Here is a 17,690-nt window from a genome sequence, read left to right on the forward strand (position 1 = left end):
GAGTCACGGCCCCTTAATCAATTTCCAGACTTGAGACAGTTTACAGATCCAGAGCCCCTTGAATGAAGGGAAGGCCGGATACCCTTGGAGAAGGACCCTGTTACACTGCCAAAAATTTATACTGTTAATCTTCCTCCCAGCCTTCCCCAGGGGGACCTATGGCCTTTTACCAGGGTGACTGTGCATTGGGGAAAAGGAAATGATCAGATATTTCATGGATTATTAGACACTGGGTCAGAAGTGACATTAATTCCCAGAGACCCAAAACATCACTCTGGTCCACCAGTCAGAGTTGGGGCTTATGGAGGTCAGGTGATTGATGGAGTTTTAGCACAGGTCCATCTCACAGTGGGTCCAGTGGGTCCTCAGACCCATTCTGTGGTTATTTCCCCAGTGCCGGAATGCATAATTGGAATAGACATACTCAGCAACTGGCAGAATCCTCACATTGGTTCCCTGACTCCTGGAGTGAGGGCTATTATGGTGGGAAAGGCCAAGTGGAAGCCACTAGAACTGCCCCGGCCTAGCAAAATAGTGAACCAGAAGCAACACCGGATTCCTGGAGGGATTGCAGAGATTAATGCCACTCTTAAGGACTTGAAGGATGCAGGGGTGGTGATTCCCACCACATCCCCATTCAACTCTCCTATTTGGCCTCTGCAGAAAACAGACGGGTCTTGGAGGATGACTGTGGATTATCGTAAGCTTAAGCAGGTAGTGACTCCAATTGCAGCTGCTGTCCCAGATGTGGTATCATTGCTTGAGCATATCAGCACATCCCCTGGTACCTGGTATGCAGCTATTGTTCTGGCAAATGCTTTTTTCTCAATTGCTGTCAGCAAGGACCACCAGAAACAGTTTGCATTCAGCTGGCAAGGCCAGCAGTTTACATTCACTGTGCTACCTCAGGGTTATATCAACTCTCCAGCCCTATGTCATAATGTTGTCCGCAGGGATCTTGATCATTTCTCCCTCCCACAAGACATCACACTGGTCCATTATATTGATGATATCATGTTGATTGGACCTAGTGAGCAAGAAGTAGCAACTACTCTAGATTTGTTGGTGAGGTATTTGCTTGGCAGAGGATGGGAGATAAATCCAACAAAAATACAGGGACCTTCCACCTCAGTAAAATTTCTAGGTGTCCAGTGGTGTGGGGCCTGTCGAGATATTCCTTCTAAGGTGAAGGATAAGCTGCTGCATCTGGCCCCTTCTACAACCAAAAAAGAGGCACAACGCTTAGTTGGCCTCTTTGGGTTTTGGAGACAACATATTCCTCATTTAGGTGTGCTACTCCGGCCCATTTACTGAGTGACTGGAAAAGCTTCTAGTTTTGAGTGGGGACCGGAGCAAGATGAGGCTCTGCAACAGGTCCAGGCTGCTGTGCAAGCTGCTCTGCCGCTTGGACCATATGATCCAGCTGACCCAATGGTGCTGGAAGTGTCAGTGGCAAATAGAGATGCTGTTTGGAGCCTTTGGCAGGCTCCTATAGGAGAATCACAATGCAGGCCCTTAGGATTTTGGAGTAAAGCTTTACCATCTTCTGCAGATAACTACTCTCCATTTGAGAAACAGCTGTTGGCCTGCTACTGGGCCTTAGTAGAGACAGAACGCTTAACCATGGGCCACCAAGTTACCATGAGACCTGAGTTACCTATCATGAGCTGGGTGTTGTCTGACCCACCAAGCTATAAAGTTGGGCGTGCACAGCAGCACTCCATCATAAAATGGACTCCTGTCGTTGCCCAATGGGCTCATGAACAAAGTGGTCATGGTGGTAGGGATGGAGGTTATGCATGAGCTCAGCAACATGGACTTTCACTCACCAAGGCTGACCTGGCCACAGCCACTGCTGAGTGTCCAATTTGCCAGCAGCAGAGACCCACACTCAGTCCCCGATATGGCACCATTCCTCGGGGTGATCAGCCTGCTACATGGTGGCAGGTTGATTACATTGGACCACTTCCATCATGGAAAGGGCAGCGATTTGTTCTTACTGGAATAGACACATACTCCAGATATGGGTTTGCCTTCCCTGAATGACATGCTTCTGCCAAAACTACAATACGTGGACTTACAGAATGCCTCATCCACCGTCATGGTATTCCACACAGCATTGCTTCGGACCAAGGAACCCACTTCACAGCAAAGGAAGTGAGGGGATGGGCACATGCTCATGGAATTCTGTGGTCTTACCATGTTCCCCATCATCCAGAAGCAGCTGGGTTGATAGAACGGTGGGATGGCCTATTGAAGACTCAATTACTGCGCCAACTAGGTGGCAATACCTTGCAGGGTTGGGGCAGTGTTCTCCAGGAGGCTGTGTATGTTCTGAATCAGCATCCACTCTACGGTGCTGTTTCTCCCGTAGCCAGGATTCATGGGTCCAGGAATCAAGGGGTGGAAACAGGAGTAGCACCACTCACTATCACTCCTAGTGATCCACTAGGGAAATTTTTGCTTCCTGTCCCTGCAAGTTTAAGCTCTGCTGGTCTACAGGTCTTGGTTCCAAAAGGAGGAGTGCTTCCACCAGGAAACACAACAATAATCCCATTGAACTGGAAGTTAAGACTGCCACCTGGCCACTTTGGGCTTCTTATGCCTCTGAATCAACAGGCAAATAAGGGGATTACTGTACTGGCTGGGGTGATTGATCCTGACTATCAAGGGGAAATAGCACTGCAACTACACAATGGAAGTAAAGAAGAGTTTTCCTGGAATACAGGAGATCCCCTAGGGTGTCTCTTAGTACTACCATGCCCCGTGATTCAAGTCAATGGAAAACTGCAACAACCCAATCCAGGCAGGACTACCAATGGCCAAGAAACTTCAGGAATGAAGGTTTGGGTCACCCCACCAGGCAAAGAACCATGGCCAGCTGAAGTGCTTGCTAAGGGTAAAGGGAACATGGAATGGGTAGTGGAAGAAGGTAGTGATAAATATGAACTACGGCCACGTGACCAGTTACAGAAACAAGGACTATGATGACATGAATATTTCCTCCTCATTTTGTTATGATTATGTTTGTATTTGTCTGTAAAGCAAATATTTTTGCTTTCTTCTCTGTCTTATCCCCTTATCATATGGCATAAGCTGTAATGTTCATTTTGAAGGTATGGTTTTAGGTGATGTGTACAACTGCCAAGTTGACAAGGGGTGGACTGTGATGGTTGGGTTCATGTGTCAACTTGGCTAGGTAGCCCAGCTGTCTGGTCAAGTGGGCACTGGCCTGACGATTGCTGTGAGGATATTTGAGGCTGGTTAATAAACCACCGGGCTGGTTCATTGGATCATCAGTCAATTGACTGCAGCTGACTGATGACTCATCAAGGGGCGTGCTTCCACAGTGAGAGAATGCAATTGGCTGGATTTGGTCCGGGTGATCAGTTGGAGGCTTATAAGCCGGACGGTTAGAGAACCTTCACTTCTTCTTCGGCTGCTCAGTGAAGCATTTCCTGGGGAGCTCGTCGAAGTTGCCGGTTTGTTTCCTGAGGAGTTCGTCAAAGTTGTCGGTTTGTTTCCCGAGGAGTTCGTCGGACGTCTTCCTTGGAGTTGACAGTTTGTTGACGGCTCTGCAGAATTAGGACTTGTGCGTGCCCGCAGTTGCGTGAGTCACTTTTACAATTTGATAATCAGAGACATCTCTCATTGATTCTGTTTCCAAGGAGAACCCTAACTAATACACCGAGGGCCTTGATTTTTATTGATACATAAGCAACCAATAAAGAATCTCTGTCAATTTGACCCAACCTAATCAAAATTATCTCACAACCTTCAGCATTCTTAGATCCAAAATGAAACCCTTTAAAAACATAACCACATATATATAACACCCTGTCATTCTTTTCAATCCTATTTCCCTTGGGTAATAAGCATTGGAGTCACTATTGTTGATAATGTCAACATCCATGACTAATCTTTTCTTCTGAAATTATATGTGTATACACACATGCAGACACATATATGCATTTATGTGTACAAACATATATTCAAATATATTTAGAACATTCATATGACTGTAAGTGTATATTTATATAGTCATATAACTATAAACTAGCTTTTATTGAGCCACTGAGAAAACCAGTACCTTATGAAGAACTCTGAGCAATTTCTAGGGGGTTAAACAGAGATCTAGTCTCTCTTTTCAAAATAAAATGACATTTCATGCCTATCATAGTTCAGACTGTGTTGCACTTGAAGAGATTAGGTGGCTACTTAACCATTTCTATGTTCATATAACACATTTTCAGTTATGTATGAATATTTGACAGTCAATTCACTTGAGATGTAATTGGATGCCTACTTAAGGAAAACCTAGACACTTTTGATAAACACATATATTTGACATATTTAAACAATTATCTCTTGACTAAGTAGTGCATTCTTATTCTTATAACTGCGGCTACATATTTGAACTTAGAAAGACATAGTTGGTAAGGATGATGATGAACATTTGCATGATTTGTCTAGAATTTAGGATCATCACATGCTCAATTCAGCCTATATTTTGAGGTATCTGTTAACACAGTGAATTTTGCAAAAGTCAGGATTGGCTGTATTTAAGTCATACCTCATAAACAAACTTCCAACTATGAAATTTATCCAGCTGTGTGACAAACTAAAAAAGAGAGAATAAAGCTTTTAAAATTATTTACAAAAATTTATCCAGTTTTAGACACCACTCCCTAATAAATGATTGAGGAAGGAAGGAAGGTGTACTGTCTGCTATTTCTCCGTTTTCTCCTAGTTGGCATCTAACACTTTGCTGAATCTGCCTGAGAATTCTGTGACAGTCTAATAAGGATGCTAACACGTTCACTGACAAGTTGATGAGTACTGGATTTGAGAAAGTTCACAATGCTATGATAATTGTAGGGACACACTTGATTCAGAGTAGAGTCCTTTATTCTTGCCCTCTTTGTGTTCAATTGCATTTAGGATTCCTAGTGCAAAGTTTAAAAACTCCAATGCCTCCAGCAGCATGCAGTTAATATAGCAGGATTAATACAGGCAGCAAGTGCTAAGCACGTTAGCTATCAAATTAAATTGCTTTTAATACAGTGCAGATTTAAACAAAATTACTCAAAAAAAAAAAATCTGCAAGACATCAGGTAGATTTAAACCTTTCAGTTTACCCTATGAACTTTCTTTAACTCTCTTATTGGTCTTTTGCTGAACTTCTCCTGTAATCCTTCCTCTCCTTTAGGTTCATTTGCAACTCAGTCTTTTTTGCAAAATTGTTCTCTTTTTCCTGACCTCTAAATTTTGGAATTCATCTGGGCTGGGTCCTAAGACTATTTTTTTCTTTTGTATTTACAATTTCTCCAGAGGCCAGTGGATCATCAACTTTAGCATTTATCAGAATCACAAGGAAAGATTATTAAAAATCAGGTTGTTGGACCCCACCACTAGTTTCTGATTCAGGAGGTCTGTAGTAGTAGAGCCCTAGAATTTGTATTTCTATTTCGTTTGCTGACAATGCCATTTTTGCTGGTCTGGGGTCCACACTTTGAGAACCATTGCCCAAGGCACTTGAAGCCAGTCCCATGGTTTTAAATACCACATATATTCTGACTCACACAATTTTATCTCTAGCCTTAGGCCTCTTCCTGTACTCCAGATTATTATATATATTCAATTGCATTCAAGACATCTCCATTTTTCATTTTTAAGAGAAATCTCAAGTTTCATGTCCAAAACTAAATTCTTAGTGACTCCTCAAAACTACTCTTTCAACTTTTCCAGTGTATTTGTAACTTTAAAAGAAACTGCCAAGTTGTTTTCCAAAGTGGATGTAAAATTTTGTATCACCACCACCAACATATGAAAGTTCCAATTGCTCTTCATCCTCACCAGCACGTGCTTTTTCAGTCTTTTTAATTTTAGTCATTTTATGATTTGCATATTGGCACCATTGTGGTTTTAATATGTATTTCCTTGATAAGTACATCATTTCATGTGCTCCTTTCTCATCTGTACACCTTTGTTCTTGAAGTGTCTGTCCAAACCTTTTACCCATATGTTGGATTTTCTTCTTTTTATGGAGTTCTAAGAGTTCTTTATATATATATATATATATATATATATATATATATATATATATATATATTTGATACAAGTCCTTTGTCAGATAGCTCCTCCCAATCTGTGTATTGTCATTTCATTCCTTCATAATATGAGTTGAAATGTCAATGTCCTTCATTCAAAGACAACCATGGACATACCTGATTTGAACTTTTTGTAGTGAGGGAGAACACACACCAAGGGGAGGCAGTAAGAGACCTCAAAAATAGGATATTAGAAAGACCCTATTAAAGGTTTGGGTTGGATGATACAGGGATTTTCTCTAGATTGGATGTTGCCAGAAGGTTGGAGCAATTCTGTGCTTAAGTACCTCAATGAATTGCATCTATAGGGAGAGAGACTAGAACAAGGATAAAATTGTAATTAGTAAAGAAATGGCAGTCACTCCTTTTGTCCAAAAGAGGGGATGTTTGGTATTTTGTAGGTGGCACCGCGATTTTGTTTTTCACTGTGCTTAGACAAAATTATGAAGTGGCCTTCCTTTGTCTCATTTTATCATGGTCTCTGAATAAACTTGTCTGAGGTCAGTAGTGTGTGAGACTGTTTATATCCAATAGGAAAATAACATGGTCTAGCTGTGAGTGTTAAGCCAGTTTCTGAATGTCAGAAATGACTCTTGTTTTTCTTTTTCCGAAGAGATTATTTTGATTTAGATTAAGTTCTGTATATATCAATTGTTTCTCTTTTATGTTTGTGCTTTTTGTATAGCATGTAAGAAATCTTTGCATAACCCCAGATCACAAAGACTTTATCCTATGTATTTTTTGAGAAGATTTATAATTTTAGTTATGCATTAAGGTTTATGATCCATTTTTGTTAATTTTGTACATGGGCAAGGTAAGGATTGAGGTTCAGTTTTCTGTGTGGATGTCCTACTATTTCAAGACCATTTGTTGAAAGGCTCTTATTTCTCCATTTCTTCATTTTATTGGCTACATAAATGTGGATCTATTTATGAATCTCAATTTTCCTCCACTGATTTATATGACTATTCTTATGTCCATGTCACAGTCTTGGTTAATGGAGCTTTATAGTAAGGCTTGAAATCAAGTTTTTAGAATCTTCTCACTTCGTTGTCTCTCTCTTTTTTGGGGTGGGGTGGGGATGGTGATTGTTTTGACTAGTCTGGGTTTTTCCATTTGCACATAAATTTTATAATCACGTTTTCAAAATCTACAAAACTGTCAGATTGGGTATTTGAATTTACATGGATTTATATGGATCTATTTGGCAAAAATTGCATCTTAAAATATCAGATCATCTGATCCACAAATACAGTATCTACCTGTTTAGGTCTTCATTAATTTCTCTCAGCCATGCTTTGTGATTTTCAGTGAACAAATATTTCACATATATTGCTAGATGTTTTCCCAAGAATTTAATATTTTTGATAGTACTCTAAAGAGCATAGTTTTCTTAAATTTCAATTTACAATCGTTCTCTGCTGCTATAGAGAAATACAATTGATCTTCCTATAATCAAAAACAGAGGTGAACTTGTTAAACTCACTTATTCTTGTTTTTGTTTTCTCTCTCTCTCTGTCTCTTCTCTCTCTCTTTTTATTTGTAGATTCATTGGGATTTTTCTCCATAGATATACATTGAAGATACCTGAATATCTTTTTTATTTCTCTTTCCCTATTGCACTGGCTGCAGTACAGTGTTGAACAGAATTAATAAGGAGGCACACCCTTGTTTTTTTCCTAATTTAGGGGAAAATAATCCAGTTTTTTCACCATTAGGTATGATGTTAGCAATAGTATTTTTTTTTTTTTTGATGCCCTTTATCAAGTTGAGGAAGTTTCCTTTATTTCATGACTTACTGATGATTTTTATTGTGAATGGATGCTCATTGTGCATGCAAAGTAATAGGTAGAGTTTGTTCAAGAGAAAAGGAGAGTAACTTTCTCTAAAACTTCTGGTTGTACTTTGTTTAAGCTTAACAGCTTCTGCTCTGCAAAGGGCACTGTGAAGAGAATGAAAAGCAAGTCATGGACTGGGAGAAAATATTTGCAAAACACATATCTGACAAAGGACTTGTATCCAAAATATGCAAACAACTCTTAAAACTCAATAATTGAAAACAAACAACCAAATTAAAATACCTAGTTGCTTCCAAAGTGAAAGAGAATAGTGAAAGGAAAAACTTGAATTTGCTATAGAAATTTTAGAGGGTTTGCAGAAAGGGAATTTGTATTGGTATTGGTTAATAATTTTGCATCTGAAAAGAAACAATGAAATGTATAAAATTTTGGCACTATTGGCTCTTTTTATATATGTTTATTCAAAGGAAATATAAAGGCTTGTGAAATACATGGTACCAAATGTATTACATTATATGAATGCAAAGAAAAAAAAAGATTTGACTTTCTGTTTGTTGAAATAAGTTGATCTTGTAATTCATAAAAAGGGATAATCAAAGGTTATTATGTCTTTTGTAATCTGACATCTCTCCAGAAGAAATTTCATTGTTTTGTGAAGACTTTATCATGTCTTGATTACTAAACAAAGAAAAAAATCAAACAAAAATGCAAAATGTCTTCATTTATTAAATAAGTTTCCTATAATCACTTTGCCTTCTATTTTTTTTTTAAGATTGTTTACTTGTCATTTAGAGTTGCCATTGTTTCTCATGCACCCATTATCTTATCTTAATCAAATGATTAAATCTCCATTTTTCCTTCCCAAGATTAGGCCCTATAATGTACAACTTTCAGGATCTCTTTCTCATCTAAAATTACCTTTGACTTTTCTCAAAGGGCCAAAGGAAAGTAACAAGATCTGTTATTTCACTTTATTCAAAAGAGAAAGGCTGTACATATTGATAATTATATTTGTTTGGTAGTTCCAAATTACATCATTAGCTGAACACCATGTTAAGGTGGCAGGAGAAAAACTGTCAAATCGGAATTGATTCTCAACCTTCTATAAGTTAAGTTTGTATAGGTAAAATATTAATATAAATATTTTGAGGTTACATACTTTAGTGAAATTACCTGGAGATTTGTCAATGCCTTCATGTCCACAAAATGAGTTGGCATTTGGCTGACATGATACTATCATTTTTCCTTTTCAGTGACTCAGCAACACCCAGCAGCAGCTAACAAATTCCACAATCCTTGAATTACAATGTCCTCCATCTTCCTCCAGGAAGGGGGTATTGTACGCACCAGAGCACCTCCTTTCCGGTTGTGTGTGATCCATCCCAGGCCACCACTGCTTGAGGTCTTAGTAAGAGCATTGCTCTAGCATGACCTAAGACATAAATCCTTCACTTATTGTCATCTGTAGAGTCCTCTTCCTATGACAGACTTCTTCAAGTTGTTGAGTACCTTCTGTCTTAGTTTGATTTCCTCAGAAACACACCTTGAAATGAGTTATTTATTAAGAGAATTCTCTTAGGAGAAACTAGTATGGAAGGAAGGCGGGAAGGAGAGGAAAGGGAAAGAAGTCAAGCTGTGGGGGGCAGTTTCAGGTAAAGTCCTGCAGAAAGTAGCCCTAGCTTTATCCTACAAGGAACTCTGGAGTATAAATCACACTTCAGAGTTGCCTCCCCCCTGCCCAAAAGGCTTTCCTCCTCCTACGCTCATCAACCATTGCCTAAGGGCTGCCCTGGGGAAAGCATAACTCCCAGGAACTAGTAGATTTCTGTGGGGGGGGTAGAGGGGTGGGGAGTTAGGGGGGTCTCCATTAACCTGTGGTGGTTCTCCAGAGAGGAGTTACAAGGCAAACAACCCAAAGCCTGGGAGGGGCACACAGAAATGAAAATAAAGGAATTGAATGCAAGTGAGCCTAGTACTGACGGTGACTGCAATACACAGCATGGAGGGTGATTCGCTGTGTGCTGCCCCCTCTTCCCCCCCACCTGACTTCTTCCTCTCTGATCTCACCACTCTCCCCCTTGCTCACTCTACTCCTCACGTGTTTGCCTTCTCATTGCCCTTCTAACACTCACGTGTTTGCCTTCTCATTGCCAACCAACAGGTGTGTTGCTTTGCTGTTCCCTCTGCTTGGAATGCTTATCCCCTGGATGTCGGTGTGTCTTCCTCTGCCCAAAATCACCCCCACAGGTGACCAACCTGACCACCATTTCCAAAGTTACCACCACCACCTTTTACTCTAGATTCCCTTGTCCTATGTATTTTTATTCATGACGTGCTTTACTTATAATATCTGGATTCTATGTCACCTGTTTTCAACCCCCAGCTCACTTACTTGCTGTGTAAATTACTCACCTTATCTTTTCCTCAGTATTCCTGTCTGTAACAAAGGAATAATGCTATTATCCACACCAAGGTTTTTGTGAGGATCAGAAGGAGAAATCCATTTAAAGTTCTTAGAAAAATGCCCAACTACAAATTAAATGTCCAGTAAGTGTGAGTAATTGTTTGTTTATTGCCTTTCACACTCACTGGGATATGAACAGCCTAGGAGAGGGGCATTCATTGGTTTTCTCAGCTGCTACTTTCTCAATAAATGGACCAAGGCTTAGCATGTAATAGGTAATCAAAAACTATGTATTTAATTTATTTATTAATCATCTCGCATGCTATTTATCTTTTTAACAAAGGATCCTTTCACTCCATTAGCATTTCTTTTGGCTTTTTTCATAATCAGTAATGACATGTATGGCTGAAGTGTTCTCTAAAGCAAATGAAATCAACAGAGCAGCCATGCCATGAAAACACAATTTTCTAAAAGAATGCACTGCCCCTGCACTTTGCCACCTTTGTGGATGGCAGTGAGAAAATTAAATTAAAAGCAGCAGATGGGAGATGAGTGTCTGCACGTGGCAATTACTCATCCTTTCAGACAACTGGACACAATGATTATTGTGGCAACATATTTTATCCTGTTTTCATACTGTTTTCTTCCTGATAACTTGTTGCAGTCTCCATGTTTCACAAAATGACATCAGTACTTCATATGAGAGAGTGAGTAAATGGCTCTCTAACCTTTCCTTTCTTCTGCCACCACCTCACAGCCACTATGGTAATTTGATTCAGGAGAGTTAACTCTGTCACTTTCATTTAACTCAGAGTCCTAACAATGGCAAAAGCTCCACCCATTAGCATCATTTATCATTCTTGAAGCACAAATCACTGAAGGAATATCGCTTGGTCCCTGATAGTACTACATCGGTCTTAGAAATCTTTAAGTGAGCCACAATTAAATGAAATGTGGTCTGCAATAATATATTTCCTCCGTGTGCACCAGATTCTTTTGTCTCTTCCTCCTAACTAGTTTGACATCTTTTCTTCCTTGTATCATACTCAGAAAATCCAGAGCGCCATGCAAACACATATGTCTATTAAAAGCAAGCAAACAAACCAAAAAAAAAAGCAAACAAAAACTAGAATAGGACTATAATTACCAAAAAAAAGAAAAAACAGTTGTTTTCTAGAGGATGTCAGCCTGAATGCTCACCTTATTCTCTTGATTCTCTGGACATGTGGGCATCTTAGGTGCATACTGAGGCTTCAAATAAAGTATATGAGGAACCCAATGGCAGTTCCTGGTTGACGCTGGTCATAGTTCCCATTTATGGTGCTTAAAAGTTTATTACATTTTTTTTTTTTAGTGAGGTCAAAGGAAAAGAAAGATGATAGAATTTAAATGAAAAATAATTGAAATATTGAAAAGGCAGTGCAGAAGAATTTGCCTCCACTCTAGGAGGTTGAATCAGAAACTCTACAATAAGACTTTTCCTTGTTTTTCCTATCAACTCATTCTAGGAAATGAACATCTATTTAAAAAGTTTCTGGGGAACATATCATTATTTTTCTAAAATTCTGTTTTTATTTACCATAAGCACATATCTTCAGTTGAGAAAAATTTGAAGTTAACACAGCACAAAAATATAAAAATTCATATTCCAGATCTAGTGTTGTCATTTTTTACTTTTTTTCCTGATTAATATAATTAGTACCTTTAATTTTTTTTTTTTTTTTTTTTTTTTTGCATAGTTCCCTCCCTTCACTCCTGTATATGATTTTCTGGATTTCTTCTGTCAAAATCTTATGCATCTTGGGACTCGGGCAAGATGGCGGCATAGAGAGGAGTGGAAGCTAAGTAGTTCCCCTGGAACAACTACAAAAAACCAGAAACAACTAGTAAATAATCCAGAATAACTGTGGGGGGACAGACGAGACCATCCACTCATCATACACCAACCTGAACTGGGAGGAATGCCCAAGAACACAGCATAAAATCTGTAAGTAAAACCTGCAGATCCAAGTCATGAGACTTCCTCCCCCATAGCCCGAGCTGCAAAGCCTCTTGATGCCAGAGAGAATCTCTCTCCCAGCAAGTGAATATAGCTCAGCTGAGCTCCAACTGGGGTTTTAAGTAGCGAGTGTGAACTGCTCACTACAGGTGCGCATCCCCAAAAAACAGACAGAGGCTGTGGGTGACGACTGACCTGGGAGAGCCGGAGGGTCACCTTGGACTGGGTCTGAAGGGGACTATCTGTTTCTTTTTTGGCTCAGTGGAGAAAGCCCCAGTCATTTTCAGTTTCCAGGGCTGTGACTCTGGGAAGGGTGGAGACAGCACAAGCAGAGAGTGAGACCATTGAAATGCTAATGACCTCTACTTGGGGGGTCTGTCTTCTCTAGGAGGAAAGGGGTGGGCCCTTTCCATTCAGAACCAGACCCCAGAGCCTGTGGGAACATACCTCCTCACACCAGTCAAGAATTATAGGCTAACAGGCATCACCTGCTGGGCAGAAAAGCACAGTGACCTGAGGCATCAAAGGGTGGAGCAATTTTCTAAGACACACCCACAGGGAAACCAGATACTGAATATTTCTTCCCCCTGGGACCTGAGCCTGTTCTGGTCTGGGAAAACCTGATTTGGATAACCAAGGAAACCATGCCTAGACAACAGAAAACTACAATCTACACTAAGAAAAACAAAGTTATGGCCCAGTCAAAGGAACAAATGTACACTTCAACTGAGATACAGGAATTTAAACAACTAATGCTAAATCAATTCAAAAAGTTTAGAGAAGATATTCCAAAAGAGATAGAAGCTGAAAAGGAAGCACTGAACATGTATACGGCAGAAATCAAACGTTCAAAAAAACAGCTAGTAGAATCTATGGAAATGAAAGGCACAACACAAGAGATGAAAGACACAATGGAAACATACAACAGCAGATCTCAAGAGGCAGAAGAAAACAGGAACTGGAGAACAAAACATTTGAAAGCCTACATGCAAAGGAGCAGATGGAGAAAAGAATGAAAAAACATGAGCAACGTCTCCGGGAACTCAAGGATGAAACAAAGTACAATAATGTACGTATTATTGGTGTCCCAGAAGGAGAAGAGAAGGGAAAGGGGGCAGAAGCAATAATAGAGGAAATAATTAATGAAAATTTCCCATCTCTTATGAAAGACATAAAATTACAGATCCAAGAAGCGCAGCGTACTCCAAACAGAAGAGATCTGAATAGGCCTACGCCAAGACACTTAATAATCAGATTATCAAATGTCAAAGACAAAGAGAGAATCCTGAAAGCAGCAAGAGAAGAGCAATCCATTACATACAAAGGAAGCTTAATAAGACTATGTGCGGATCTCTCAGCAGAAACCATGGAGGCAAGAAGGAAGTGGTGTGATATATTTAAGATACTGAAAGAGAAAAACCGCCAACCAAGAATCCTGTATCCAGCAAAGCTGTCCTTCAAATATGAGGGAGAGCTCAAAATATTTTCTGACAAACGGACAATGAGAGACTTTGTGAACAAGACACCTGTCCTACAGGAAATACTAAAGGGAGCACTACAGGGTGATAGAAGACAGGAGTGCGTGGTTTGGAACACAATTTGGGGAGATGGTAGCACAACAATGTACAGTCTGCAGCCTCTGATGAACCCAGGAAACCCTCCACCATATTTGGGCCCTGGTCCGACGGCCCCATACCCACCTTACCCACAACCACCAATGGGGCCTGGGTCCTACCCTCCAGGGCCTGCGGGGGGACCCTATCCACCTCCTCAGGGGTACCCTTACCAAGGATACCCACAGTATGGCTGGCAGGGCGGACCTCAGGAGCCTCCTAAAACTACAGTGTATGTCGTGGAAGACCAAAGAAGGGATGACCTGGGCTCATCCACCTGCCTCACGGCCTGCTGGACTGTACTCTGCTGCTTCTGCCTCTGGGACATGCTCACCTGATCAGCCCAGCCTTCCTGTGCTGCAGCTCTGCCGCCACCTCTGAGGGGTGTGCCTGCCCCCACCTCTTCTGATTGCTGTAACAACTGACTAGCTCCACACAGAACCTCTACCTTAAACACGATGGGATTCTAGATTAGCGGGGATTGCTGCTGTTTAATTCAGTGACTTGATTTTTCACGTTCAAAATCTGGTTCTTTTTGGTTTTTAACAAATGTGCTAAATGATTCTCCTTTTATTTTTTGGCCAAAGACTTAGTTATGAAATACTATAATTTTTAAATGATACATTCAAGGTAGTGTGGCAAGATGTAATACACTACTGAATGAATTTCTCTAACACCCTGTATGTTTCAATAAATCTGTTCAAACCTCAAAAAAAAAAAAAAAATCTTATGCATCTTTACAATTTATATAACATTTAAACCCAGTCCATATTGTCACACTTCAGCATTACTATTTTCCAGATTTTCTTAGAGTTTTGATTACATGCATTAGGGAAGATTATCTCACCCCTCCCCACCCACCCCTTTTATTTTTACTGTGTGACATGCATGAAAGTTGATGTTCAAATGTGTAAGCTGCTTTCATGGGAAGGCCCATGGTTATGTGAAATTCCTGGAACACAGTTGTAAATCCACCCTTTTTTCCTAAGAAAAAGAACTATATGGGGGCATACTACTCCCACCAAGGACTTAAATATGCTATAACTCCTCTAATTAAACAGTATGTTAATGGTGCATAAATAGGCCAACAGACCAGTGGAAGTCAATAAAAACTCCAGAAATAGACTCAAGTAAGGACATATGAACATTTTAGGGCTTGATAAAAAGTGAATTTTTTAAATAAATGGTGCCAAGACAACTTGATAGCCATTTGGTAAAAGATAAAAATGGGTCCAACTCTCACACTATACAGAAGAACAAACTCCAAACAAATCAGGAATCTAATGTATAAAGAAATGAAACTGTACTTGTACAAAACTTGAATAAATTTCTCCATGTGAGGAAAGGCTTTCTAACTGTGACTCAAAATCCAGATGCAATTTAAAAAAAAAATCAATAAATGATAGTACACAGTTAGAAACTTTTGCATGAAAAATACTTTATAAAAGTTAAAATACATATTAAAAATGGCAAAAATACTTAAAATTTATACTATATTGAATCACATTCTATTACATTAAATTCTTATAATTATATCATATATTACCTCTTAAAATATAGAGAAGACCCAAAATTTCAGAGAAAAAAATGATCAAAAGTATGCAGAAAATTCACAGAAACTATAAAATAGCTCTTAAACATATTAAAAGTGACTGCTAATGGGTCTGGGGTTTCTTTATGGACTGATGAAAATTTTCTAAACCTAATTGTGGTGGTGGTTACACACCCCTATGAATATATTAAAAACCATTGAATTGTACAATTTCAATTGGTTGGGTGAATTATATGGTATATAAATTGTATTTTAATAAAAGTTGTTGTAAAAAGTTACGAAGGGAAAAAAGGACCTTTCAGGGGAGAAATTTGGCATGCACCTATTTAAACAAGTGATCAAAGTTAATATGTTTAATGGGATAAAATGGCATCGTGCAACCCCTGATGTGCTAAACAAAGAAGGACATGATCTGACTTATGTAGTATCCCTGCCAAAAATCCATAACCTGAATCTGATGATAAGAAAACAATCAGACAAAGGAAAATTGAGGTGCAGTTGAATAAAACAACTGAACTATACTACTACAAAATATCAGTGCCATAAAAAGATAAGGGCTGACTCAAAACTTCTTTCTGGTTCAAAGAGGCCAAAGTGATGATGATGAAATAAATATATTGCACAATCTTGAATTAGATCCTAGATAAGGAAAAAAGAACTGGAAAGAGTTTATTAAGATAACTGGTAAAATTTGAATTTCACTGATTGTAAGATAATTACTGGATCAATATTAAATTACTTGAAATTGAAAATTGTATTGTTATTGTCCAAGAAAATGACTTTATACTTAAGAGATATACATTGAAATGTTTCAGTGGAAAGGATCAACTTACTCTCAAATGGTTCAGCAGAAATACTACTAAAAAGAAGATATATTTAAAAATTAGCCTTTCCTGGCTACCCAGAGTGGGGTACATTAGGCATTGTCCTGGGTTTCTGTTTTAACTTAAAGGGAAACTTTCACAATGTCAGGAGCCCTTAATGTCCTGCCATTGAAGGAGGATGTCCTCAAATTCCTTGCAATGGAGCCCACGTAAGGTGGCACCAACCTTGATTTCCAAATGGAACAGTGCATCTACAAGAGGAAGAGTGATGGCATCTACATCATAAATCTGAAGACGATCTAGGAGAAGATTCTGCTGGCAGCTTGTCCCATTGTTGCCACTGAAAACCCACCTGATGTTAGTGTCACATTCACCAGGAGTACTTGCCAGTGGACTGTGAGGAAGATTGATGCTGCCCCTGGAGCTACTCCTATCACCAGGTTCTTCAATCCTAGAATCTTCATTAACCAGATACAGGCAGGCCCCCTGGAGCTGTGTCTTCCAGTTCCTGATCCCAGGACGGATCTCCAGCTTCTCACAGAGACATCTTACAGTAACCCGCCAACCACTGCTCAGCGTAAAACAGATTCTCCTCTGTGCCTTGTGGACATTGTCATCTCACGCAACAAAAAGGGAGATTACTTGGTGGGTCTAATGTGGTGGAGGCTGGCCCTGGAAGTTCTACACAGGCATAGACCCAGCTCCCATGAGCCCCCATGGGAGTCATGCCTCATCTCTACTTCTACAGAGATCCTGAAAAGATTGAAAAGGCTGCTGAAAAGGCTGTGACCAAGGAAAGGATTTTCAGGGTTAATGGACTGCTCCAGCTCCTGAATTTACTGCTACTCAGCAGAGATCACAGACTGGTCTCTTCAGCAGTGCCCAACTGAAGACTAGGTTGCTCAGCCTGCAGCTGAAGACTGGTCTGCAGCTTCCTCTGCTCAGACCTCTGAAGGGATAGGAACCACCGAGTGGTTGTGAGCTGTTCTTTCACAAGCTCTTAAACAGGAAATGGAAATAAGGCTGACAGGAAATAAAAATAAACATCAGTGTCTACTAAAAATAAATAAATTTAAACTATGTAAAAGCACACATATGTACATTGGATATATGTACATGTATATAGAGTAAGTGCAAATTTAGCAAATGTAGTGCATATGGTAGTACATTATAATATCTATAATTTTGTATGTTTAATTTTTTTCAAAATTAAAAAATGAGCATTGTTATCTCAGTAAATGAGTGAAATTATTAGGAATAGCTTTAAATTTACTACCTATTTTATTTTATTCATAGACAAAACACAGGACACTGAAGAGTACTGGAATACTATGTTAGAGGATCTTCTGTCTCAAGAAAAGTGACTAAAATTTCCTTGATTGGGACTAG

The 17,690-nt window shown here is 39.5% G+C and overlaps 1 protein-coding gene and 1 pseudogene across 1 annotated transcript; both read left to right on the top strand.

Moving 5' to 3' along the window:
- Positions 1-13,950: 13,950 nt before the first annotated feature.
- Positions 13,951-14,290, top strand: LOC119538710 (cysteine-rich and transmembrane domain-containing protein 1-like). Its single transcript, XM_037841835.1, has one exon. It carries the CDS (start codon positions 13,955-13,957, stop codon positions 14,261-14,263), a length of 309 nt encoding a protein of 102 aa, XP_037697763.1. The 5' UTR covers positions 13,951-13,954; the 3' UTR covers positions 14,264-14,290.
- Positions 14,291-16,442: 2,152 nt separating this feature from the next.
- On the top strand, positions 16,443-17,282 carry LOC119537281 (annotated as a pseudogene).
- The last annotated feature ends 408 nt before the right edge of the window (positions 17,283-17,690 follow it).

The sequence above is a fragment of the Choloepus didactylus genome, chromosome 6 (genome assembly GCF_015220235.1).
Source record: "Choloepus didactylus isolate mChoDid1 chromosome 6, mChoDid1.pri, whole genome shotgun sequence".
Classification (NCBI taxonomy): domain Eukaryota; kingdom Metazoa; phylum Chordata; class Mammalia; order Pilosa; family Megalonychidae; genus Choloepus; species Choloepus didactylus.